Source organism: Hyaloscypha bicolor (genome assembly GCF_002865645.1).
Source record: "Hyaloscypha bicolor E unplaced genomic scaffold K444scaffold_61, whole genome shotgun sequence".
NCBI lineage: Eukaryota > Fungi > Ascomycota > Leotiomycetes > Helotiales > Hyaloscyphaceae > Hyaloscypha > Hyaloscypha bicolor.
Genome location: NW_020194563.1, coordinates 299,806 through 321,812, shown reverse-complemented (window position 1 = coordinate 321,812; position 22,007 = coordinate 299,806). Strand labels below are relative to the sequence as shown.

The following is a 22,007-nucleotide window of genomic DNA, read 5'->3' as shown; positions in this document are numbered from 1 at the left end:
CGAGAAATCTTTCTCTCTTGCCAGAAAAGACATTCTCCCATGTGTACGCATAACTCAAACTCGTTGGTTGTCTCCCCACTTCCTGTAACTTTCCCCGAGTGGGGGAAACTAAATTCTATATATTTGTTGTCAGACGGGCGCCGCGTGGATGAAACCCGGGAAGCCCCACCTTACTTCCGCAAACGTCATGAAACGTCATGCGCCGAAGGCTTCTTGCTTGCCAGGACTGAGGCGAGGAAGAACTAGGACTCGGCCAAACCCCTGAGTGAAAGCCCAAGGAAGACGTGTTCACCTTTTTTCTCTCACTCTTGCATCGATTCATACTGTCAGTCAGCCCTGCTATTATTTGAAACACCAGAAACATGGATACCAGGACCGGGAAGCGACTAATGAATCAAACCAGGCAAGTCAAGTAGTCGATACCGTCTTGTATTAGGTACAGTATTCTACAAAACTTTGGTAATAAAACGAAGGAGCATGTTGAATGCCCGAGGAAACAAGTGTTTGTAGCGACAGGAAAATTGCAAGACAAACCCCAAAAACGAGCGCAAACCAGCCAACCATCTAACCAACACTCCATCACTTTTCTTCACAAAAGAAACCGTTCATCCTCGAATGAGGGACCTCGTTCAAACTTTCTATTCGTAAAGCTTGCAGACACCAGACTCGAACACGTACGCGATGCAGGCAGGGTTTCCTTTGCAGGCATCGAGGCAGGCGGTCAGGTCATCAACGGCAGGGGTGGCGATTGGTGTTGGGGAACCGGCAGGAACTGCGTTGATGGGGTTCGCGTGAGTTCCTTGGTTCGTAGGGGCAGGTGTCGGGGAAGGACCAGTCTGTGGGTTCTGGGCTCCTTGACCGCTGGCAGAACCACCTGCGGCACCTTGTTGCTGTCTGCGTCTGACTGGAGTAGGACCGAACAGCTTGCAAACGCCAGACTCAAACGTATACGCAATGCAAGATGGGTTACCTTTGCACGCTGCCAGACAGGCAGACAGGTCATCAACGACGGGCTCGGCGATTGGGTTTGGTGAGCCAGCGGGGACAGTGTTCGCAGGGTTGGCGTGAGTTCCAACTGCTTGTCTGCGTGTAGTGGCAGGACCGAACAGCTTGCAGACACCAGATTCAAAGGTATAGGCAATGCAACCTGGGTCGCCTTTGCAAGCCGCGAGGCAAGCACTGAGATTATCAACGACCGGCTCGGCGATTGGGTTTGGTGAGCCAGCGGGGACAGAGTTGGCAGGGTTGGCGTGAGTTCCAACTGCTTGTCTGCGTGTAGTGGCAGGACCGAACAGCTTGCAGACACCAGATTCAAAGGTATAGGCAATGCAACCTGGGTCGCCTTTGCAAGCTGCGAGGCAAGCACTGAGATCATCAACGACCGGCTCAGCGATGGGTGACGGCGAGCCAGCTGGGATAGCGTTGACGGGATTGGCGTGAGTTCCGACTGTCTGAGTACCTGAGCCTGTTGTGGTGCCCGAGGCACCTTGAGCAGGGTTTGAGACTTGAGCTCCAGTAGCTTGACGGCTGCGAAGTCCACCTGGGTTGGCCGCAGTGGGAACAACAGATGGGATTGAGGTGCATGCGATGTCATAAGCGACAAGGTTGGTTTGAGGGGGGACTGAAGCAGCTGGAACAGAGTAGAGGAGGCATTTATCGACACCATCGACGAGGCCAAAGAGGAAGGAAAGACATGCTGGGTTGCCTTTGCACTTAGCAGCACAGTCTGCAGCGGTATCTAAAAGGATATTAGAACATTCCCAGAATTAGAAAGTAGGAGGGCGGTGACTCACTGATTCCAGTGGGCTGCGAGAGAGGCGTTTGGGCTACAGTTCCGGCGGGGGCTACACCACAGATGTCACGGGCTGCAATTGGGCCTGCAGAGGCGATGGAGATGATGCTGAAAGCAGCCAGAACGGTGTTGGAGAATGAGCAGTGCATTTTGGAAGTAGCCGAAGGTGAAAGCTTTGGATTAAGGTGAGTGAAGTTGTCAAATTAAGAAACTGAGGGAAAATGAGTGTTGTGCTGGATGATACTGTTGAAGATACTGTTGAAGATGCTGTTGAGATGAGGATGAGAAGACAATCTGGGAGGAATTGCTCTCTTTAATACTTTTCCTGTTACTCACTGAGGGACCCAAGTAGTGAGTGAGACAGCCTTACAAGTTCTCCTCGCCTTGAAGATGACTTTCCATGGGTCTCCACAGACGAAAGTTTAATTCGTTTGCCAAGACTGAATGTCTGAGATTTTCCTCCCTATTTTCTAAAAATACATAATCAAATAACAAGCGCCGAGACAATCTAACCTGGCAAGTCAGACGAACCACTTCATGAACATCCAAACTCTGCAGAGCTAATATTCCTGTGTCATGGATCATACTAGTAAGAATCGCAAGTCTAGATGTAGCAACGTAGTCTGGAGTACGTAGCCCTGGCTCTGAGGCTGACAGAGTCAGTGCTTCGACGTCCGCGTAATTGGAGAGACGATCTGTATTCCAATAATAGACATTCTTAATTCACAACTCATATAATCGAAACTGTATTTCCGAGCCAGTTGTTTAATTCTTGAGAACTTGCGTGTTTTGCATCTGAGCCTTCTGGGATACTTGAAAGTGTCCACTATTTTGAGGTAACGCGCAATTGCTGGCGACCAACCTCTATCCCTTTAGATATTGTCCACTCAAAACCGTACCTACCCATGATCTCATTAGAAATAATGGTATTATTGAACTTTTATAGTGACTCCAATCTCGTTGCTTAACTCGCGCAAATAACTCCACAGCAGCGGTTATTCAAGCATGCTCCTGCTACTTCTAAGCCTGCTCGACAGGTGGTTTTCCCCGGAGGAAAGGGGTTTGGAGAGTGAAGAATTTGGCCACTTTCGACCCGAAACAATCTTCTATATTTGGGACTGCAGATTTTTGAATTCTTCTCGCCTATACTGAGTTATGGTGAAGTGTTGGTCAGCCTTCGTGGTGGGGCCGATTGGAGCAACCCACTGACGAAGAAGGCACTGCGAGTTCAGGATCACTCTTCCATAGGTCTAGGACAACTTCCTGGTATAATCGTACGAATTATTTAGTCGCTTAATCACTCGTTGTAGTAGATTCTCGTTGGTATGGGCAAGTAGAGCGAGTGACCAGCTCCACAATTGCTATTTTCAAACTGTTATGACAAGCTTTCTTCATGGCGGTTAGAATTTTTTGAACGAAATTAACTTCCTGACGACCAACAAGTACAATAGGTGACGCGTCCAGATTCAAGATCTGCAGTCAGGAACTTTCCGTTTTTGTTTACATTGTTCTAGATTTAGAAACAGGTGTTGAGTCATCTCCTGATGAATAGCTCTATTACGTATTGGGATAGCAGAATCCCTTACGCCGTCGGTGCGTAGCTTCAAGAGGCAGCAGACAATGGTGGCTCTCGAGCAGTCGAGATTTTCGCGGATACCAACCGCCCAGGGAAGCTACTCAACATCACCGTCAAGCTGTTTATCGATGCCATCTCTTGCTCAGCGGACGCAATCGCGAACAGCGACTGTCACACTCACTGTGAGCTACTGTGAGCTACTGTGAGCCGCTGTCTTTTCTTCCTGTTACTTTCTGTTACCAGAATTCAGCTGCCCTGACCATCGGTATCCCCTCCTCTTGTCATAACTGACAATGACCAGTATCACCAAAATTCCATGAGAGCTCTTATATCTTCTCTCAAACTTCCCCCAGGCCCCGTGCGCTCTTTCTCGACTCGCATTTAAAGCACCTCTCCAGCTTCACGAACCCGAGAATGATTCCAGTTTTCAGTTTCAGCGATGCCCTGGAGTTAGATGTGAAGGACTGGGAATTCATAGCTGAAGGTCTCATATATTCATCCGCGGCGCGGTGGCGGTTTTGGTCCATAACCGTTCGACATGGGAGAACAAATGTGAGACTAAAGGCGAATCTTGGGTAGAGCTGTTTTCAAGTCGTGGCCTGTTGTCAAACCATCGCGAAGCATGTCGCTGACGATCTCGCTCTTTAGAAACTCATAACCATATCTCCCTCCAGTGTCTCAAAGGTGGAGAAAGACTCGCCGCCCGAGAAGGTTAATTAAGTCACAGCAGATGGCCAGGCAGATCACTTAATCTGGACTCAATCTGGACCTTCATTAAAGTGAGGTCCTTTGCTCAAGGCGAGCCTTATAAACTACAGGTTTCCAGGCATGGCGGCATCTCTTACAAATCAGCCAGCGCAGCAGCCGGCGGATGCTCTTCAGTGGTGATCCTTCCTGCACTTGAGTGAGTGTTGTGAGTATATTATTTGCCTAAGTATTAATTTCTTTTTGTGATGAGAAAACAAGGGACTAACTATCCTAATTAAATGGCGGCCTGGGCAATCGAAGTGAATGGGTTGAATAAACTACAGTCAGTGTATTTAACTTGATGCAGTCGGTACAGTCTTTCTGGCTTCCCCAGGAAAGAATTTAACATTACATTGACCAAAATTTAGTAAATCAGCTTTCCAGGGCAACTTCTCAACTGGAGCTCGGTATAAATTCTCGCCTTCGTTGCAGACACCGAATTCTACTTAGAACATCAACAAACACCAACATATCTGCCGAACTGACTAGCCAATCCGAGGTATTCTTGCCTTGGTCTCCCTCTTGCAATGTTATTCTTGCAATGTTATTCTTGCAATGTTATTCTTGCAATTGGATATCACGACAACATGCCCGACAACATCTCAACCTCTTCAATATCTTTCCCAAGCCAGGAACGTGTCCCAAAATACATCACAGAGGGAAAGTCCACCCTGCTAAATGGTAGTAACACTATTCACCTGGCCTCTTCTAGCAGCATGGGCAAGAGAGCTAACGTTTATCGCAGCTACCTCAACACAGCCAAACCAGTCACTTTGTCGTCCCTCCCACCCGAACTCCCCATCGAGATTTTCAAACACTTTCATACCACAGATACCGTATGCTTGGCTCTCACCACCACGAACTCATGGGCAATCTTCAAGGGCGCTTTCTCAGGACTCTTCCCCATCCGTTTTCGTGCAATGAACGAGGGAATTTTACAACAACCTGCTTTCCAAAACCTTCTCTCCTGGATAGAGCCAACCGTCTTCGGTTTCGACTCCCCAATCTTCGTCCTCACAAAAGAACGACATGACAAGTTTTTTCGATTGCAGAAAGCATGGGAGATAAACCAGCAGGTTTGTCGTGAGGTACAGGAGACGATGGGATGGATTGGGAAGCAGGTTTCAGGGGTTCGGTGGCGCTAGAACGGGCTGCAATCTGGTGTCTAAAGGTGCTCTCAGCGTATCATGGTCATGAATCTAGGAAACGTTGCCTCCTTTTCTCGCATTGCCGTCTTCTAATTGCAAGATCTGGGTTTACGATAATACCTCTTTGTAACTGCCAGGAAGGTTTCTGGGTCTCTCACGATGTAGCCAATTACTAGACTCGATGGAGATCGTATAGGTCTCTGTGTCTCAGAGAAGCAACAACTTTCAAGAAAGATTGCCTCTTCCCAAATCCTTCTGGTTTCATGCAGTGACAAATTACATTTTCTTAATCTCTTCCTGTAAGAGTGAAATTGTCTACTGGCCCTCCGGAATGAAGCTGCCTTAACTCGAGGACGGTTTCGGTCGGTTATTGGGCGATTCGATCATTGCAACATAGCTGCATGGGTGCTCTATAGAAATAGATGATCGGTTTTGTGGTCTGCAGAGCCTCGTGGCCTCTAGAGGGCGGGGCAAAGTTGGGAGAGGGGGTATTGGGCCCTGAACCTAGTGCTGACGTGGGTGGCTTGGGCGACGCTTGTCACTGGAACTGCCCGAGATTGCGTGCAAGTGCAGGGTATTTAGCGTAGTTCGGGGGCTGCATAGTGGCTTTCTCAGGTTAAAGTTTTTCGGGTCTTTACTTTGCCCTGTACTTGAATTGCGCGTTCACTGTTTCAGGGTCGTCTTCACTAAAGGGTGCAGCAACCCGTTATAAATCCCTTGCTACTCAAGCTATCCCAGAGCAGTGGAGAATTCGTAACGGAAGCAATAGCAATCTTCTGGTTCGACTAGCAACAAAGAATAAGGTTCGAAAAGCACAGCAATAACAAATGAAAAGCCCCACTAGACTCAACCCTCAAAGATAATCTACTCAAACCTTGTTGACGAAAAGCGGCGGCAAAGTCGTGTACTTCTTAATATCCTCCATAGTCTCATTCTAAAGTTTCTTTGAGAATTCTTGCCCTGCGGGTGAGGCCAGATATTAAACTCTGTTAAAATGACAGTTAGCACACCCGAATTCCAATCATGAGAGTAATTCGCTGGTTGCGTTGTCATCCTTGTTAGTTAAGAATCGGCCATTAGAAGATGAGTCTACGACCGATGCAGCATGCGACAACACCCACGCTCCCTCCTTCACCGAACGGTCCTTGATGGCCTGCACGATACCTATGTAAATACGAATAGGGCGCATTGGACCCCATAGCCGTAGTGGCCGTTGTAGGGCACATCATATTGAAGAAGACTTTCTCAGAGTTGGGTTTCGATGCCAGCTGGTACAAGAACAATGGCACAGAGTCCTGGTATCGCCACATTCGGTCGTAAAGCCAAAGTTCTTCGGATCGTCCATGTGATTCAAGATGCTCTCGTCCTTCTTGACATGTTTCTCGGAAGCCCAAGTCGGAGACTCATGGCGACGACTTCCAACCCAGGAGATGCGGGAAGCACGACCAGTGTTTCCGGCGCTTGCTTCTAGGCCTGGGAGGAGTGCAGCGAGAATCAGATAATCAACGACGGGTATCTCTGCAACCACCGCATTTGCAAACTCAACCATGCTGTGTGGATCCTCCATGTCGACCTTCATGACCTTTATAATTGCTTTGGCGTTGTTCTTCTTGACACTCGGATCGGCAGCGAGCTCGGATATGCAGGCTTCGGCTTTGGAGGGGTTCCTCACGGCGAGGATGACAGTGGAGATCTTGAGGACAAGATGCTGGCGGGCTGTTTCCAAGCCCAGGTCGGAACTTGCACCTGTGACGAGAGCAACTCTTTCAGTGAGGTTGATCCCCGCTGGCAAAGGGCGTAACTTGGGATGTGTGAATGCCGACATTATGCTTTCGTTTTGTGGTAGGATCCGTGGAAAGGGTTTTCGAGAGACTGCTTGAATTTGCCGTTAATGGACTGTTCACAAATAACTCTGAGTTGCAAATGACTGAAGATGGTAATGGAGAGAAAAGAGACGGGGAGCAAACTTGAGGTTAGGTATAGGTGAGTTGCAAGCGTGAGTGTGTCTTCAATATTGTGACTTCTGGAGTTGCGGAAATTAAGTTGAATGGCGCAATGTGGAGCTTGAATAAATCGAAAGCGGCTTGGATGGAGCGGCGGGGCAGAATGGAATGCAACGAACGCATTTCGAGATTTCCTAAGAATGAGCAGGTCTTGCTCTAGTATTGATTGATAAAGATCCTTGGAATTGTTGTGTTGCAGGGATATGTATATCACAAAATGAAAACTGAACCCCTTTAATTCGTGATATGTCAAGGGATAAGCGAGCCAGAAAAGACGAGGAAAAAGTATAGTGATAACATCTCACAAACAAACATACAAGAATTACGAAGTTCTGATCACATGCTGTCTGGGGACACTGTACACAAGATCTCAACGTGTATTTCAAATATAAATTGGTCTTCCCAGGATATTGCAGAACTTCGGGAAACAAGAAATCAACATTGGCAGGGCAACTTCATTGGCAGAGGAGCAACGATAATGGCACATCGGAAGACATCTACATGGGGATCCGGTAATGGAAAGCCTTTCCCCAGATTCATGGAGGCTCGCTTGCTAGGGCATAGAATTGAGATGCGTTTGCAGGGGCTGTTGTCACTTGAGATAGTGCAGTCATCAATTATCATCTTATCAACAACCAGTATCGCCTGTAATTCGTACCTGAGAAGCCAATAATGCCGACGACGAAATAAGGAAGGCTAAAGGGGACAAATACTCATTACCAGAGTTGGCAATGTGTTGATTCACATGAGGACGCTCGACGGAGTCATTCATATTTTCATTGTTCTTGCCCTCTGCGAGGGTACGGGTGTAATATTTATGCACAGATGAGGAGAGAACACAAGTTCAAAGCAAGCCGTAAACTGGAGTCCATCGAGAATAAAAACAAGCGTCTACTCAAGGAGAGGTTGGAACAAAGTCGCATTCGAAAGATTGATTGGATCCTGTTTAGACATAATCTTTGCTCACGAAGATGCGAAGTCTCGGTACGAGAGTGCGATCCGATGTAAAAGCGCTCTAATTGACTGCTCACAGAAACATCACGTAGTTGGGTTCTTGCCCGGTACTATAGTCTACCGAACAGCGGCTCCGACTGAACGAAGTCCTCCCCAGCCACGCCCTAAGTGAACTTCCTCTCTGGCAAAGAAGTGCCTTGACCGTTTGAACTCTGAAAATGAGATGAGGGTCGTTACTGACAAGGATTTATTTATTGTCACCAGCACGTTGCTATCATGGGATCTTGCCTTTTAGCAAATCAAAACTCTTTAACTCGTACAAGCAGCAGAGGATACTTATCAGGATAGAAGACAAGAGAAAAGGAGATGCTCTATTGCCACGGGATCGGGCTCGAGCCATAAGGGCTCTTGCACTAGTGGGTCGCACCTGGCAATACTGAGGAATCTGTCATGCGTTTTCCAAGAGTATTAGGCCGGAAGTATGAGCTCCAACACGTTCGAGGGCATGGCCCCATGTTGATCTCGATGATTCGTTCGTTGAGGGCTGGTGATTTGCACTAGACAAGCAGATGGGAAAATATAAAGAAGATGCCTGAGAGAATTGACGTATCATGGCTGTCCAGCGACTGGTTAGAGCAATTTCCGGCCGCTGAATTCCCGCTCTTGCCACCTTTGGTTGTTCTATGGCATTCTGTACAAGAATATGTGCGTGAATGAACGGCTTTGGTAGCTTGTGGGCCTTGGGCCCACTTGGGCATTCCCATGTGGGTAGGAAGCAATCTCGTGACGACACCCTCGAGTGAAGTTGGGAGCCACCCGATGCAATGAGTGTTTCTCTGCTCTAGATACAATTTCCATCTTCTTCACCTCTCTCTCATTACCTACTCCCCTCGTGTCATCCCCTACTCTTTCCAAGACAAAAGAAAATCCCAAAACAAGAGAACCTGATATCTTCGATCAGTCTGTGGTATAAAACGCCCCAATCATGCTTCTCACTCCTATGCTCCATAAATTCCGTCTCCTCGTAAATGTAAGGGTATCATCCAAGCCATGCACTCTCTCATAAACCTCTCTCAATGCAACTCAATCAAATGCAACGCTCGCTATATATCCAATTTATCGTGACTCATTCCACCTCTTTTTGCTTCTTCTGTTCTCCCTCGTTCTTCAACCGCTCCTCATTATCACTCACCTCCCTCGTCCGGTAACTCTCCTCCACAACCCCTGCCTCCTCTCCTTCACCCCAACCTCGCCGCCCTCCTTCTCCTCCGGTAAACACAGCCGATACCGCCTCACACTGCCCGCGTCACTCGCCCCATCCTCACCCCCTTGCTCACAAAACCGCGTCCTCCGACTCGTCGGCGGTAATATACAATCCGGCACCAACCTGATAAAGAAGCCCCTGACTCCCTTCCCAGCGGCGTCGATAGCTGCATACTCCAAGCGACGGGTTTGGTCGGACGTCCAGTATTGTGTTGTTGCCGGCGGTGGGGGCGGATGTGGGGATTGAGGGGGGTCGGGGGGTGGAGTCGGGTCGGCGGCGAGGACGGGGGCGGGGAATTGGAAGAATTTGTAGGGCTGGTGGATGTTCTGGATGTCGGTGTGGGGGAAGGGGGAGGTGTGTCGACTTGATAAGCTGGGACGGGATCCGGAGGTGCTCGTTCGAATCTGGGCAGCATTCATACTTGACCTCGACGCTCTTTTTGCGTTCGGTCGACTCGAAGAGGATTTGGATTCTGTGGTTGAGCGGCGTTTTGGTTTTGAGGGGCGGGAAGAGGCGTGTGATGAATGTCGGGAGGATGTAGATGTTCGGGGGCTTGATTCTTGGTACCCCGAGTCTTGGCGGGACATTTTTATTGCATCTAACTTTTGTGAGGAGACTGGTGTGCTTTTGGTTGGTGAGGAAGGGGTTTGAGAGGAAGCGGTTTGAGAGGAGGAGAGAGGACGCATTTCCATGTGTGAAGATTGAGGATGGTCTTGTGCAGAGTGGAAGGTGCACGCATCTGAGGTTGCGGAGATGTTGGAGAGGGAGCGGTTGTGGTGGGATGTTGTGAGGGGGTGGAGGTGTTTTGAGGAGGCCATCTGGTTGAAGGACTGAGGTCGGTATTGGATGACCAAGATTGACAATGATTGATGCACTCGGGATCCCCGGAGCTGTGAGCTTCTATGATTCTTCCATATATACCTCCAAATTTAAAATATGTCGTTGTGGGAGTTTTGTTCAAGTGGAGATGTCGTTCGCTGTCACTGTCCCTTGAAGTGGGGGGACCTTGCATTTAAACCCCCCAGTCGAATCCCAATCGAATCCCCAACCCCAATGACGGAATGCAACGCCCAAGGAAGCAATTTAAAGCGCCAAGGCGGAAAGGCGGCCGTTTTCAACACGCACCAGTCTGGTCGTGATCGTGACCGACTCTTTGACTTCGAGTTTGTCCGAGTCGTTTGACTAGGGGCAATAATGGTCGCTGGAACAACGCTGGAACCACCGATAAAGGAACCCCACCGCCTGGCTGGGGCCTGGGCTGCGATCTTAGCGTGCGGCGCGCTATCGAATTTAAGCTTGTTGAGGGTTGTGCAGTGTGGGGTCGGGTCGAGGCCTGCTGACTTGCTTCTCCGATTCCTCTAAAAATATATACAGTATCTGTCTGTATCGCGAGTCGAAGACGAAGTGTCAACGGAGAAGAAAGGAGAAGGGGTGTGCGATCGTTCCCAGATCCCTTGAGCGGGGAACACCCAGACTGGGATTGTTGACAGTCCGGGTCCGTTGAATGGATTCGCTGTTGACCGCCACCTGCTGCACCGGGACTGTCCACAGTGCAGAGTGCAGCGTGCAGCTGCAGTAGTGGGATTTCTGGGTTGTCTGCGCTGGAACCGGCCCCCCTCGCCCGATGTCGCTGGACCAGACAGCCGAAGAAGAAGAAGAAGCGGTGGGCAGGGCAAAATGTTGAGGATCCAAAACTTTGAAGATGTCAAAATGGATTTAAAGGAGAAAGCTGTCGTTGGGATGTGATGCTACGTCAGTCAGGAGGCAGACGCATCCCTTTACGCGGGCGTTGATCATCTCCCCCTCGGACTATTTGCATGTGAAATTCGCTTGCCCTCCTCCTTCCGTGATGCTTCTGCTTTTTCCGGGTCGACGGTTTCGGATTCAGCTGGTGTTTGCTGTCACGCGTGGATTGGATGCCGCTGGCACGCGCCTTTCACACGCCAATCACTGGTGAGGAGAGCATGACTACTTCGCCGGCAGGAGTGAAACCTGGCCCGTCCTCACGAATGCCTATCAATATTCAGGATTGTTTGGCGGGCCGGAGGCCAAGATGGGGTTCCTGGCGGTGTGACACCCTCATTGAACCCTCCGCACGTGCATCATGCTCGTTGGCGGGTTCGGGCCGCTGCGTGCTGACGGAGATGACTGGGAGACTGACAGCAAAGTAAAATGAAGGGGGTACAAAGGCTGGCGGTGAGAACCCGCGGTGAGTTGTGTCTGGTTCTCAAGATCCGGACTGGAGCTCGGCTGGTTTGTAGGGTTCCGGAAGTGTTGTGCCCTCGGTTTTGAATTCAGCAATGGTTCGGGATTACACGTGATGATTTGGGTGAGGTTGACCATTGATATTCTCTTTTTGACAACCTTTGGTCATCTTCACCGATGTTGGGCGCATTTTCGAGTTTGACAGATAGGACTCTGTTGGATTTCCCTATCACTTTTGACATCGTCTCCCGGCATGTGATACTCTCGTTACCCCTTTTCAGCGCAAATCAGGAGTTCTCCGTACTTGGAAAGCCCCCAAGTAAAAGAGGGGAAAAGGTGCAAGGACAGAGAAAAGAAGCATCACGAACAATTTGAAGAAACAACCAGCCAGAATTGCTTGGTTCTAGTGTTCTCAATGGGATGAGTTTGGCCATGAGCATTAATTACTTGGCAAACGGACCTCAAGATTGTGCGATGTTCTGACATTCACACCTTTTCTGTTCTTCTCCAAGAGGATGGAGATAATGTTCAAATCCCATGTGATGGCCATGACCGGCACTTTCCCAAAGAAAGGCCCTCTGCATATAACTAAAGTAACGGCCTTATCATCATGCGTCTGGGCAGTGCCCGTCTTGAAAGGGAAGGGGCAGTCACGACGAAAATCCTCGTCCCTCAACCCAACAGCATATCCCATGACATCTCACCACTCTTGGTGCCGTCACAGGCTCCCACGAAGACAAGTCCAGCAACACTGATGTCCACAAATACACGTCATATGGTCGCAGCCCTCTGTCAACCAGGACACGGCGCACTCGTTCTTTCCATAAGCCTTCTCGTTGTGGTATCCTCACCCCTTGGACCGACTGTCGTTCCGGTGCTCTGCCCTGTCGTGCTGGTCGTCGTCGATTAATACGATTCTCATACTTGGCACACGTCTCGCCTTCATGCCAATCCACACCATGTCTCGTGCAAAACCGATGTCCACACTTACTACACACAAATATCACTCCACTTCCATCTCCATCTCCATCTCTATGCCTACCTCCATTACTATGCTCCTGAACACCCTCACATCTCGGATTCAGACAATCCGTAAAGTTCTCCAGAGCTCCGAGTGGGACACAAGTTACCAGGTAATCGCAGCGCTCGAACGTTTCGCGTCTTGCGAGCCGGCGGGTATCGGCGTGGGAGAGTATTTCCGGGCAGCTTGGGTGCGTGCAGCGGAGTTGGTTTGGGTTCGCTGCTGTGATGGGCGGGAAGTCATCGATGGGAAGGGGAACGAGACAGCCGATGCAGTCTTTGGTTTCTTGCTGTATGTTGGATTCTCCTCTTAAAGAAGGGTTGGATCGTTGAGGATTATCCAACGAAGTTCGAGGCGGTGCGGCTGTAGGTGTCAAGGTCTAGGACCAAGCGGATGGATTGAGGTGTCGTGGACGAGGTCTTCGAGGAAGCCGAGCACTTCGAGGTCTGGAAGTGTCGGGAGTTCTAGAGGCTGTGGAGCGCCTGGAAGGCAAAGTTGCTGGCCGCGAAGTGGCCAAATTTCAAATATCTTGTTCGTTCAAACGAGAGGGGCGGGGTCAGGTTGTGGAGGTGTGTTGCTTCGAGACGGCGTCGTTGGGGACGACGAGTTGACTCACGCGAGGGGCTTGTTGGTGGTAGAAGTCGTCAGCTATTCGGTCGTGAGCTCCGCCACTACCCCGATCAACGATACCAGGCTGGCCAAATTCTCTCTCGAAATTGTCCAACTCATAGCCATCCATAATAGCTCGAGGGCCGTAACCATGTCGTCCTCTCCCATTTCCTTCCATCCTCCCACTCTCTTGCACATCAAATAACCGCTGTCCTCTCTGGTTAACCAACCATTCGGCAGAGCAATATCGAAACGCACGTAAGTTGTTCCGAGATCAACACTAGGTGTTGAGCTAACTCGTCGCCCAGGTTCACGTTGCGACACAAGAGGAATCCGTTCTGGGACCGTGCCTGTCATATCCCATGTTGGTTGATATTTCATCGTAATGTGCCCAACCCGGAGATGACCATCGCGCCATTTGCGGAAAGTTTAAATTGCTTGGCGTCGGTGGGCGGGGAGATACCCCAGGACTGGAATCCTGAGGCTGGTGGCCGCAGATCTTACTCAATAATGAGCCCATGAGAGTGAGGAGTGAGGGGTTGTGTATAACTGCGGCGATCAAGGCTTGCGAATGTCCAAAGTTCCGTCACAAAGATTTGATGCAGGAACGTATCTGCTTTTTGTAAGATAAAAATAAAAATAAAAATAAAAATAAAAAACGGAAGTGGGTTTCCTGTAACCTTGCTTTTGAAGAATTGGGCAGAAATGTGTTGTCGTGAATAAGTTGAGTTCAGATGAGTGAAGCGGTTGGTCAATTGAGGCCGATTTGATTTGGAAGCCTGGCTAGACTCATTACAGAAGTTGGATCGTGAGTAATGAAGAGGATGAAAAATCGACACTGTGATATTCAACTACTAAGATCTATTTAATTTTGAAATGAAGTAAAACAAAAGAGTTCTTTATTATGGCACTTGATATGGAATTCAGATGAATGTAGAAGCCTGATTAATTATCTAATGCCAGGAGAGAAGGTCTCCTTAAATAGGCTGATATTAGCTAGACAAATGAAACCTCATAATCTCAACATTTAAGACCTCCATTGCTGCTCATTTGTCGCCCAAGTATTCGTCATCCCCGCTTTTGAAAATTCTAAACGAATGATTTATAACTACCCATGCCCAAACATAGCAAAGACCGTTTTTGGTAATGATAAACTTTTGTCCCACAGTAACCTTTGATGGAAATCTAGACCGGCTAGAAATTCGAATTGAGGTGAAAGTCAGAAATCTACCGTCCAAGTACCCCCTCAAACACCCATGGTGGAGAATCACCACAATTTCCATCTACTAACCGCCACCACTTCTACAGATCGTTGTTCAACAAAGCAATGAGCGCGCCACCAGCTGTCCAGTAAGCTACGAAGACATCTCGCCACCCATACTTTATCCACTTCTAATCCGCTGCAGAGCAGTCGAGACAAGAGTAACTCATGTCTCAGGGCCACGATAAGCCCAAAGGAAGCGCATAAAAAGCTCAAAGCGAGGATAAAGAGTAGCGGCGGCAGCAAGCGAATGACCATGTTCAAGAACAGGGCAGGATCCGTGAGTAAAATCGTGTATATCGACTGCACCTTGTTCTTCGCATGGATGAATAACGTGAATAACATAGCCCAAGACGAATTGATAATCTGAGCAATAGCTGGTCAGCGAGTGTAGCATGATTGAGAAACGGGAAGTGAGAAGCTCGTACCGTGTATAAATCTGTCCTTTCCATGTAGATCATTTGGTGATACGTGGTCAACGTCTGGATGAACACCTCAAGATCAAGCATGCGCTGCTTAATCTCTCCAATTCTTTCCCTCTCGTCGGATTTTCGTTTCATTTTCGCAATTCTTCCCTCCCGGTCTTTCGGCCTCAACTTTTCGAGTCTCTCGTATAGATCCGCCATGCGCCGGGAACATTCATTTAGAACTGCTCTCTGGCTCCGGATTTGTTCTTCCGTTGTTGCTTGCTTGATCTTGCGGAGGATCTCAGCTAGCAAAGGGAGTCTGAGTGTAAGGCTAGAGATGATAGCCTCAAGTTCTGCGCTGTCGTTTTTGTAGGTGACCAGAATGGCAGCAATTTCGCGAGTTTTGTCAACAATAGATATGATTGTTGCTACGAGACCGAGGACCGTGACTGGATCTATCATGGCTGGGGTTGGATAAGAACTGCGGGAGTGGTGCTCTGTCGGTGATGTGGATTGAGGAGGAGACTTAGTACTAGAACGTATGTCTTGTTGCTGATTCTTCGCGGACGTTTGTATTTTTCGTGGATTTGACAGTCGTGAATAGAGGTTGTACGTTTCTTTGTGAGAGAAAGAAGCCATAGACTATTTATTTTATTGAGAACTTTCTGGAACAAAACAAAATCCGGTGAGGCTGATACGCCAAGCGAAGGAGGCGGCGGAGCCGGAAGCTCCCTTGCTTGAGCCGCGGCGGCATGTCGAGGACGACGCTGCTTACGCATGGAGGCTGAGAAAGTTGCATCGTAATTGATCATAGGACTTGGTCGCCCAGAAATAGATGAAGCCTATGGAAATTGGACGGTAAAAGTCCATCGAATCGCTCCCTGTGTCTATCGTGAATTGTGTGAATCGCCCAAAACCTGTACTCCGTGAGACCAGAGCAGAGCGGAAATGAAACATTGGGACTGTTGGACTCAGCCTTACTGCGGTGATGTGATTGCTAAAGAAATAAAAATAAATCTTTTCATTGCATTAGCTTATCGGATTACTGTGGAGGCTGTCTGAAACCTGGTGCGCAGCCCCCACCATGTGATATGGTGGAGCCGCAGTCGATGTCTCAGCTGAACATAAACGATGCTAACAACTAATTATCTCCTAGAACAATTGTCTCTGTCTTCCATTAAATATTCCGTATTTCGTGCCATGTATTCCTTCTTCTAGATATGCAATAGCAGAAAAGTTCGGTTTCTGACGGCACGCAATGTTAGGCCCGGATCTTCGGGTGTACCAGCTTATTTCCAAGCAGGCTGCTAGAATATCAGTCTCTGCTTAAGATCATTCAAAATCCGTCGGAGAAAGCAAGCTCTTAACTATATAGTGGTAGTAACGGACAAAAAGTCAAGATCTCCACAATCATCTACTCAAGCCAGGAAAGCTGCTTGCTCTCTAGATTTTGTAATTTCATGAGAGCGCCCAATTTTGATAAGCTGCAGAATATGACACAGAACAGAACCCTTCATTTAGTCATTGTGTATTTTCAGGTATACAAAGTACTGTCTGGCTAGTTGTTTCAAGATTCGCATTGCTTGTCAAAGTGCACGGTATCTCTCGGTGAAGGAGAAATAGGGGCTTAAGCGAGAACTTGTTGTCAAACATCAAACAGGTTCAACAAGCTTCAAAATGGGGATACCTTCATATTTGTTGCCCCTCAACCTCTCAGTCTACGCTACTCTTGTTCTTCCTTCGTCTCCGCCACTCTATTCAATTATAAAGTATGCTTGGATTCGTTTATAGGCAGTCACGTGAAGTTACCTTTTTATCGAGAAGGCTCCCAGACGTGGAAGCCTTTCTCCTAGAATGCCCATCCTACCAGATTGCTCATACTAAAACAGTTGGTCTTCTCGTATGATTGGGCAATTGCTGAAAATTCAGCTCTGGAATCATTGCACTGCCACCACCATGCAGGTGCAATCGCAGCCGCAACCCACTTCTTAGCTGAACTCCAACCATTGCTCTGATACGTTGGTACCTTGATGAGCCCCACGCAAGTCGAAACTCCGTCCTATCCCCTTCTTTTGTCACTTGAGTGTTCATCTAGCCTTGCCCGACCATTATCCACATGATGGCGACAACGTATTCCTCCCCGGTTTACACCTATCAGTTCAGGATCACGAACTCAACACCGAAGGAGCAGACCTACATCATTAAGCCACCTAATATGCCTTCTCCAGTTCCATTACCGGCAGACCGTGTCTTCCCAGTGCTGTACACGTGTACCCTAGCTCCATCAGCCTCTCAAACATTCACGACAGAAATCGCCAGCAACAGCCAAGGTACATTTCATCCCTGAAACATCATCTCCGATGGCCCAATACACCGCTGTTATCACGCTTCAGTAATTGTTGTCAACTAATGCCCCCTAGAAGCGCATTTATTTCTCTTAAGAGGGACAATGATGGTAATATCAAAAGAAGGCTTCCTGCCACAAAGCTCCGATGTCTTGATTGATTTCTGGAAAGACGAGGGAGGCTTAAAAGGAGACTGTTGTCTTATTAAACAAGGTGCCGGATGGGAAGTGTGTTGGACCTGGAGATGGTGGAGTGAAGGAGAGGCGCGCGGCGCTGGGCCGAGCAGTGCTTCGCGATAGGCACAGGGCTGAGGATGGTGCAATTTCCGCGACTTTGACGAACATAACAGGATAAAAGGGGCGATAGATCCTACATACGGTACGATAGATATATCTGGTTCAATAACTCTCTTCTGAGGTTTCACCGCCTTCTTAATTTCAGAGTCCTCACCATTCTCCCTAGGATGGAAACCCCAATCCCGTAGTACAACGCACTCAGAACAAGTATCAAGCACGTCAATGGAATTGCAATTGCCCAAAATAGCCAAAACATTCCTTCCCCAGGTCCATACCCTCCCTGAATACTAAAAATCGTCGCCACGGTAGAAAACGGCAAGAACACTGTCGCTAACAAACTCAACCTCGCTAATGCATGATTCTCATCGAGCGCTTGTTTACCTTCTCCGATGGAGACGAGGGCAGTGAGGAGGTCGATGTTCTTCTCAGTTCGGCGAGATGTGGCGAGAACCTTGTCTTGCAGGTAGATGAAGTCTGCTTCCATGTCTTGGGCATGTTCAAGCGAGATCGGTGAGATTTGATCGCGTGACCAACTAACCTGACCTCTCGTTGTACACTGCTCTTTCGCTTGGGTTATAAGTTCGTGATATCTTGTAACCCTTCTCCTATAGATATATAAATCCTTCAAATAGATCTCCAGATCTCGGAAAGTAGGCTCCTCCTTCTCCAGGATATATTCTATTGTTGCGAGCTCGCGGTTCACATACTCGTTGATTACAATCCAGTTCGAAGCCACGAGGCGGTAAACATCTCCGAGTATGAAGAAACAATCTGATTTTGCACTTTCGAGAAGTGAGGGGTTGTTGGAAAATCGTTCGTTGAGATGGCCTGCAAGTGCCTCGCGGTTTGAAGTTGGCGGAATGGTGTCTTCTGCCTCGTCAAGTAGACTTGCTCGTCGGTTAAAGCTGCGGTGGCCAGCTGGCTCGCAATAGATATTTCCTGGCGGGAGCGTGAACGGGGGATCAAGAAGTATTACTCCTGAACATTATCAGCAGTTACCGAGAGCTAACGGGTGAAGGGTTAAAGTACCGGTCCACCCCTTTGATCCTCCTTCAGTCTTCTTGAACCAAACGGTAATCACTTGTCTTGTGCATAATAATGGCTCAAACTCTCTCCCTTTTCGAACTCTCGGTGTCAACTTCCCAGCCTTTCTAGGTATCCTCGTTGTAGTCTCATCAGGTTTCATAAAACTCTTCGCATCTGAAGCGACAGACTCATCATCTGGTATGTCCGCATTTTCTTTGTGTACAACAAAAGGGTGGTTTCCATGAAACAAGTCTGGGTGATTCGAGACTTGCCTTGGCTCAATATACCGCAATTGAAGAAAGTCGTGGCTTTTCTGAGTAGATGGGAGGGCCGGGATTCGTTCTGCGACATTCGCAATCCGGTACCAAGGCTCATTATTCAAGTGGTCTGCAAAGAACTGGGGATCGATGTCAAACTTCTCGCCTAAGATATTTATTGCCTGAGCGCACACATTCTCGACAATGAATAGCCGGCACGACTCTTTTCCTTCTGGTTGTTCTAGCTCTTGTGCTAAATTTGCAGTCCCTTCAAATTGGTCGAATTGGATCCCAGGAGAGATTGGGAGTCCCGAGGGGATATGCACAACTGTGAATTTGGCTGGGGTCTGAGAAGAATGGTCGGTTGCCTTTCCTAAAAACTCGTCGAGAGCTTTGTAATTTGTGGATGTTTTGGCCAGGCGTTGGAGAAGTGTAGAGTAAGTGGCTGTAACCTTTTCAAGTGAATTTGCCATTTTCGGGTTGAAAATTGAAATGGATGTTCAAACACAAAATTAAGGTTCTTCGAGGGTCATTTATAGAAAGAGGGCACGCGAGCAAGGCTGCGCTGGGTAAGGGGGCTGAGTCTCGGGCACTGGCGGAACACTGGGGTGGGATGGCCTCCGTGAGGCTGACTGGCTGATAAGCAAACCAGCGTAATGGGGGATCCGTTTGCGGGGAAACCTTGAACTATTATTTAATTTAGGCAGCCGTGCTTGTACCTGGATTTCTCGGGCCCAAATTGCCATCCCTGCTTTTGAGTTGAGGTTAGGCCAAAGTTGATTGGCTCCATTTGGCATGGCAGACAGGAGACAAGCCCACGGAGGAAGCGCAGTCTGCGTTATTTCTTCATCTTGTCTGGTAACTAGTTTGCATAGCCAGGAATCGTAGAACATGCGTCAAAACCTCGCTCATCGAGTCTCGGCTGTTTTTATTTCACGCGCGGTTGTTAATGCTGCATAAGTAGGATGAATCATATGCAGAAGATTCGGGGGCATAGAATCGCCCACAGTAGACAGATAGATGATCCTGGAACTCCCAACCACCCCCTTCTTAAGCACCTCTAGCCCAAAATGTCTCCAAGAGGATTTTCAGCCGGAGGTTACGATTCTGAGCCGGATTATAAACGTAAACGACGCAGAAATTCTGAAGGAACTAGTAGAGCACAGAATTTGAGGAAAGCTTAGAATTTGAAGGACAGAAAGAAGACGAGGAAACTTACATCATGTTGTCATTGTATCCCATCATCTCCATCTCAATTATGAAAATGCGGGACGTTGAGGATCGTCCAGCAGCAGCAGCAGCAGCCGAGGAACACCAAAATCGCTTTGTTTGGAAAATTACACCAAATCTCAACGGAGTACCCGAAACCCTTTAAAAGTCTTTTGCATATTAGAAAAGAAGCAGATCTAACTTCTGCGAAAATCTCACGATAATTAAATATAAGGGGGAATTGTGAGAATTTCTGTATTGCGAGGATGAAAATTGCGCCCGTCGCTTAGAGACCCAAGGGGCAGAGCGGCGGAGTGTTTTACCCCACCACGAAGCGAATTTACCCCGTACCCCTTGAAAAGGCCCAGCATGACTTCGATTTTCAACCAAAAAAAAATCGCAATGAATGCACTAAGTACTGGTCGAAGAATATATATTTGGGAGAAAGTCCTTTCTAATACGTTGAAATCGATACCTCGAGCTTTTCTAAAGAACACGTTACCTTCTGAATTCGGTAACAAAATCTTGTTTCCTCCAGGCAGCATGAAATCACTTGCTGTCTCTCCACTCTCAGCTTCACGCCTGGCAAAATCCAATCGAGACTTCTCAAACCAATGCCCTAAAGCAGATCTTGAATTGATTGAGCTGCCACTGACTGTGTTCGAAAGGTGAAAAGACTCTCCCGGGGCCAACTTTGGCTCTGTATCACCGGGCATACATTTCGTGGCCCGTTCTATAGTCGGTCCGATCCAAAAGCAACAAATAAAAATAAAAATCACCATAATACTAGTTAATATAAATCGTATTAATTAAAATGATACTATATACTCTAGGGATTAATTCTATACTCTCGAAATTATAATATCTTTATTATTAAGGGAGTTATAATATATGTAATTAAGCAAGCAAATATATTCGCGTTTTATATAGTTATTTTTTTACTTTATTATTACGTAACTGCCTTCCTCTATTAACCGCTCTTCCACGATTATATTAATATCTTAATAACTATAAATATAATTAAGTGCCCCTCTTAAATACTTCTAATGGCTACCTCTATAAACCTTTAGAAACGCAAGCGAGCTAATTTAACTCTTGATTCAATTATAGTTCTTACTATAGCTAAAGAAGCTATAATCCAAGTAACTATTAATGAATAATATGGGAAATCCTCTAATATAGAGGATAATTCTAATAATTCAGATATTAAACCAAGTAATAAAGAGCTTGAAGATTCGATCCTTTTTTGGGTTTAGCGGAAGCTTCTTATTAGTAGAAATAAGACGATTATTTTAGAGAAGCCTATAGTTATATAGTAAGATTAGAGACTTATAAAATAAACTAGTAAGTTTCTTACTTATTTACTTATTTTTATATTATAATATAAGTATACTAAGAATATTTCTAGCTTCTAGAGGCTCGTATTACTCCAAATTAATAAAGGAATTAGTAAAGCTATTAAGAACTTAATAAATATATATATATAACTAGAGAGTAAAAGATATTATGGGAGAGAAACTATAATAAGACAAAAACCCACATAAAATATACTAGAATACAAAACGTAATTTAATAGTAAAATAATAAATTAAAAGCATAAATAGTAAAGTATAAATAGTATATAGTATATAAAAGCTTAATTAATTAAATACTTATAAAGAATTATTCTCTAAGTTTATAGAAAAACTAGCTTTCTTATTTAATTTCCGCAAGTTATATATAAAAGGCCGCAGCCTTTACTATATGACCTAAACCTCAAAACCGCTAAAATAATATAATTTTTAATAAGTATGGCCTACTATACTATATCTAATTCCCTATTTATTTATACTTATTCTCTAAGTACTAAAAATAATAGAAAAATCCTATTTAGAGTCCGAAATAATA

The 22,007-nt window shown here is 47.0% G+C and overlaps 7 protein-coding genes across 7 annotated transcripts; 2 read left to right on the top strand and 5 right to left on the bottom strand.

Moving 5' to 3' along the window:
- Positions 1-624: 624 nt before the first annotated feature.
- Positions 625-2,120, bottom strand: K444DRAFT_589282 (uncharacterized protein). Its single transcript, XM_024878097.1, has 3 exons — positions 1,794-2,120; positions 1,402-1,738; positions 625-1,083 (listed from the first exon to the last, which is right to left on the bottom strand). The coding sequence occupies exons 1-3, from the start codon at positions 1,939-1,941 to the stop codon at positions 639-641; spliced, it is 930 nt and encodes a 309-aa protein (XP_024737034.1). The 5' UTR covers positions 1,942-2,120; the 3' UTR covers positions 625-638.
- Positions 2,121-4,626: 2,506 nt separating this feature from the next.
- K444DRAFT_722019 (uncharacterized protein) lies at positions 4,627-5,260 on the top strand (the record flags this gene model as incomplete). The annotated part of the gene is made up of 1 exon (XM_024888542.1): positions 4,627-5,260. Exon 1 carries the CDS (start codon positions 4,643-4,645, stop codon positions 5,258-5,260), a length of 618 nt encoding a protein of 205 aa, XP_024737033.1. The 5' UTR covers positions 4,627-4,642.
- A 1,024-nt stretch (positions 5,261-6,284) lies between these two features.
- Positions 6,285-7,088, bottom strand: K444DRAFT_643110 (uncharacterized protein; the record flags this gene model as incomplete). The annotated part of the gene is made up of 2 exons (XM_024884821.1): positions 6,285-6,427; positions 6,545-7,088. 2 exons carry the CDS (start codon positions 7,086-7,088, stop codon positions 6,285-6,287), a joined length of 687 nt encoding a protein of 228 aa, XP_024737032.1.
- Positions 7,089-9,408: 2,320 nt separating this feature from the next.
- Positions 9,409-10,302, bottom strand: K444DRAFT_643127 (uncharacterized protein; the record flags this gene model as incomplete). Its single annotated transcript, XM_024884824.1, has 1 exon — positions 9,409-10,302. One exon carries the CDS (start codon positions 10,300-10,302, stop codon positions 9,409-9,411), a length of 894 nt encoding a protein of 297 aa, XP_024737031.1.
- A 2,346-nt stretch (positions 10,303-12,648) lies between these two features.
- K444DRAFT_629550 (uncharacterized protein) lies at positions 12,649-13,705 on the top strand (the record flags this gene model as incomplete). The annotated part of the gene is made up of 4 exons (XM_024883069.1): positions 12,649-13,001; positions 13,080-13,368; positions 13,560-13,577; positions 13,628-13,705. The coding sequence occupies 4 exons, from the start codon at positions 12,649-12,651 to the stop codon at positions 13,703-13,705; spliced, it is 738 nt and encodes a 245-aa protein (XP_024737030.1).
- A 635-nt stretch (positions 13,706-14,340) lies between these two features.
- On the bottom strand, positions 14,341-15,483 carry K444DRAFT_663353 (uncharacterized protein). The gene is made up of 2 exons (XM_024886820.1): positions 15,009-15,483; positions 14,341-14,946 (listed from the first exon to the last, which is right to left on the bottom strand). Exons 1-2 carry the CDS (start codon positions 15,447-15,449, stop codon positions 14,587-14,589), a joined length of 801 nt encoding a protein of 266 aa, XP_024737029.1. The 5' UTR covers positions 15,450-15,483; the 3' UTR covers positions 14,341-14,586.
- A 2,207-nt stretch (positions 15,484-17,690) lies between these two features.
- On the bottom strand, positions 17,691-19,390 carry K444DRAFT_589280 (uncharacterized protein). The gene is made up of 2 exons (XM_024878096.1): positions 18,658-19,390; positions 17,691-18,606 (listed from the first exon to the last, which is right to left on the bottom strand). Exons 1-2 carry the CDS (start codon positions 19,382-19,384, stop codon positions 17,753-17,755), a joined length of 1,581 nt encoding a protein of 526 aa, XP_024737028.1. The 5' UTR covers positions 19,385-19,390; the 3' UTR covers positions 17,691-17,752.
- Positions 19,391-22,007: the final 2,617 nt, after the last annotated feature.

Excerpts from the sequence above, each read along its gene's own strand:
- K444DRAFT_589282 (XM_024878097.1), bottom strand. The coding sequence starts at position 1,941 with ATGCACTGCTCATTCTCCAACACCGTTCTGGCTGCTTTCAGCATCATC. Across the intron at positions 1,739-1,793 it reads CTCGCAGCCCACTGGAATCA|ATACCGCTGCAGACTGTGCT; the intron begins GTGAGTCACCGC and ends ATATCCTTTTAG. Across the intron at positions 1,084-1,401 it reads GCTATCCCAGCTGGCTCGCC|ACAAGCAGTTGGAACTCACG; the intron begins GTCACCCATCGC and ends CACTACACGCAG.
- K444DRAFT_663353 (XM_024886820.1), bottom strand. The coding sequence starts at position 15,449 with ATGATAGATCCAGTCACGGTCCTCGGTCTCGTAGCAACAATCATATCT. Across the intron at positions 14,947-15,008 it reads AAAGGACAGATTTATACACG|ATTATCAATTCGTCTTGGGC; the intron begins GTACGAGCTTCT and ends GCTATTGCTCAG.
- K444DRAFT_589280 (XM_024878096.1), bottom strand. The coding sequence starts at position 19,384 with ATGGCAAATTCACTTGAAAAGGTTACAGCCACTTACTCTACACTTCTC. Across the intron at positions 18,607-18,657 it reads AGGATCAAAGGGGTGGACCG|GAGTAATACTTCTTGATCCC; the intron begins GTACTTTAACCC and ends GATAATGTTCAG.